This window comes from Rhagoletis pomonella, unplaced genomic scaffold (genome assembly GCF_013731165.1).
Source record: "Rhagoletis pomonella isolate Grant_MI unplaced genomic scaffold, Rhpom_1.0 Rhpom_scaffold_00001, whole genome shotgun sequence".
NCBI classification, from domain to species: Eukaryota; Metazoa; Arthropoda; class Insecta; order Diptera; family Tephritidae; genus Rhagoletis; species Rhagoletis pomonella.
Genome location: NW_023458555.1, coordinates 81,611,033 through 81,613,701, shown reverse-complemented (window position 1 = coordinate 81,613,701; position 2,669 = coordinate 81,611,033). Strand labels below are relative to the sequence as shown.

General features: G+C 43.5%; 1 protein-coding gene across 1 annotated transcript in view; it reads right to left on the bottom strand.

Moving 5' to 3' along the window:
* LOC118733594 (protein abrupt-like) overlaps nucleotides 1-266 on the bottom strand; it is a 30,396-nt gene extending 30,130 nt beyond the window's left edge. The window contains exon 1 of the mRNA XM_036463054.1: nucleotides 48-266. Coding sequence (XP_036318947.1) covers nucleotides 48-266 — 219 coding nt within the window. The remainder of the gene's footprint in view (nucleotides 1-47) is intronic.
* Between the last annotated feature and the right edge of the window lie 2,403 nt (nucleotides 267-2,669).

The following is a 2,669-nucleotide window of genomic DNA, read 5'->3' as shown; positions in this document are numbered from 1 at the left end:
ATGTGGTGCATGATCCCTTTCACTTTGCAGCAGAAACGTCGCTGTACACTGGTTTGAAGTTGCTGATTATTGATGACGAAAAGGTTCTGCATTGCATGCATTTGCTTCTTAAATTCCGCCATCATAGCCGCTAACCTCTTTTCGTACATACGAGTCAAATATTCTGTAGAAGATTCGCCGGTATCCGATGGAGACACTGTAGCGCTCCCAGAAGCCCTAGTGGCTGGCGGCGATCGCATCACTTTAGTTGGCGTTGGCTTTGGCATTATTATTTCTTACTAACATTTAAATAAAGATGTTCCTTTTCGGGGTATCATAAATAAAACATCCTCTTTGTAATTTGAAGGGTTTGGAGGGTTTATTTAAATGTTATTTTTACCCCGCTTGCCAATACGAAAGGAATGAAAAACTGTACAAGCAAAATCCCCTTTTATACATTTACAAAAAACGTTCCGCTAGATCTCACAAACTGTTAGACAAATCGATATACGATAAAACATAGAATAGAAAAATAAGGTACACAAAGATGAGATAATCGATAAAATTGATTAGATAAAATATAAAGCCCGAAACACAACAGCCATATCGTTGAAAACTTTACCCAAATATACTTTGTGAGGCATTACGAAATATAAGGTATATAATTGTCTCTTATGCCGACGATTGCTCGATCATGGCGACTGGGAATGGAATTGATGACCTGTGTTCGAAAGTAAACGGCTATCTCTCCGAACTTTCTCGCTTCTTCACTGCAAAGTATCTAGCCCTCTCCCCTACGAAATCCTCCGCGACCCTGTTCACAACCTGGACGAAGGACGTCAGGCTACCGCTGGGGATTCACGTCGATGACACACCAATTCCGACGGTGAATAACCCCAAAATACTCGGAGTAACATTCGACAGCCTGCTCTCCTTCTCTGCGCACTCAACCGCTATTGTCAATAAAGTACAGAGCCGCAACAAGGCCCTCAAGTCGCTAGCCGGCAGTACTTGGGGCAAAGACAAAGAAACGTTGCTGGCAACATACAAGGCAATAGGCCGGCCGGTTTTGAACTACGCAGCGCCAGTGTGGTCGCCAGGGACTAGTAGGACGCAGTGGACGAAGCTACAGACTGTACAGAACACCGCACTCAGGACAGCGACAGGATGCCTCTTGATGTCGCCTGAACACCACCTGCACGGCGAGGCGCAAATGCTCCCTGTAAAGGAGCATAATATAATGCTCTGCAAGCAGTTCCTGATCGGGAGCCACAGAAGTGGCCACCCAAGCAGACAGCTGCTTGCAGAGGAGCCCTCGCCTAGCCACGTCAGGAGGCATCTATATGAACTGACGGACGAAGTCCAGAGGTCCTGAACGGCATTCACAGGGACTCAGTCTCGAGTTATGTAGACTCTAGACCTGTGAATGCCGTTCTAGGCATACCACCCCCGGACATAGACGAGACGGAGCCTCATCTGCCTCGGGAGACACGCACAACACTCGCACAACTTCGCTCCGGCTACTGCAGCAGGTTGAACTCCTACTTGAGTAGGTTGAATGAGGATGTGCCGAATGAGTGTCCGGCATGCGGAGAGACCCCACATGACTCGAAACATCTCTTCGCATGCCCGGAAAACCCGACAACCCTAACGGCCTTGTCCCTGTGGACAAACCCCACAGAAGCTGCACGCTTCCTAGGGTTGCCGTTAGTGGAACTTGACGACAACGACTGAGATACCAACCGTCCTGGGCGGGGATGTTGTAGCCGCTACAACAACAACAACAACATAAGGTATATAAAATATAAAATTTTCAAGGCAAAACAATATTTTATTACAAAGTGAAAATTTGTCATATAAAACCACGCAAATTTTTTTTATTCAATACTTTCATAAATATTGAAAATTTTTAATAAAAAGTCGCGCGATTTTTTATTACAAATTTTGGCTTACGACACTTTTTTTAATTCAATATTTCAATATATATTGAAAATTGTTAATCAAAAATTATCAAATTTTCGCCTGCGGCGCTTTTTTTTAAATTCAATATCTCGATACTTAATGAAACATCTAACCAAAAATTACGCGATTTTTTATTACAAACTTTCGGCGGCTGCGCTTTTCTTTAAAATCAATACTTCAATATATATTGAAAGTTTGTAATAAAAAATGGGGCGCTTTAAAAAAAAAACAATACTTCGATATATTGCAAATTTTCGGTTGCGTAGCTTTTTTTAAATCAATACTACGATATATAGTGAAAGCTATGCAATAAAAAATCGTGCGTTTTCATTGTTTCCGTTTTACCAGAGAGTTAGGCGACTTACGGAAGGTTTCAAGACCAGGGCGTACTCTTGTAAGAACAACAATGGCGACCTAGTAACCGATGTCCAGAGCGTACTTAAATTATGGAGGGAAAAATTTTCCGCCCTACTAAATGGTAGCAGCACGGAAAGTTGTGGAGAAAAAGAATCCGAGCCCGCAGTCGATGATGACGGTGTCGACGTTCCACCGTGTGACTATGACGAGGTACGAATAGCAATAACGCGCCTGAAAAACAACAAAGCTGCTGGAGCTGACAGCCTGCCAGCTGAGCTATTCAAGTACTGCGGCAAAGAGTTGATAAGGTGCATGCATCAACTCATGTGCAGAATATGGTCAGATGAACGCATGCCCGACGACTGGAATTT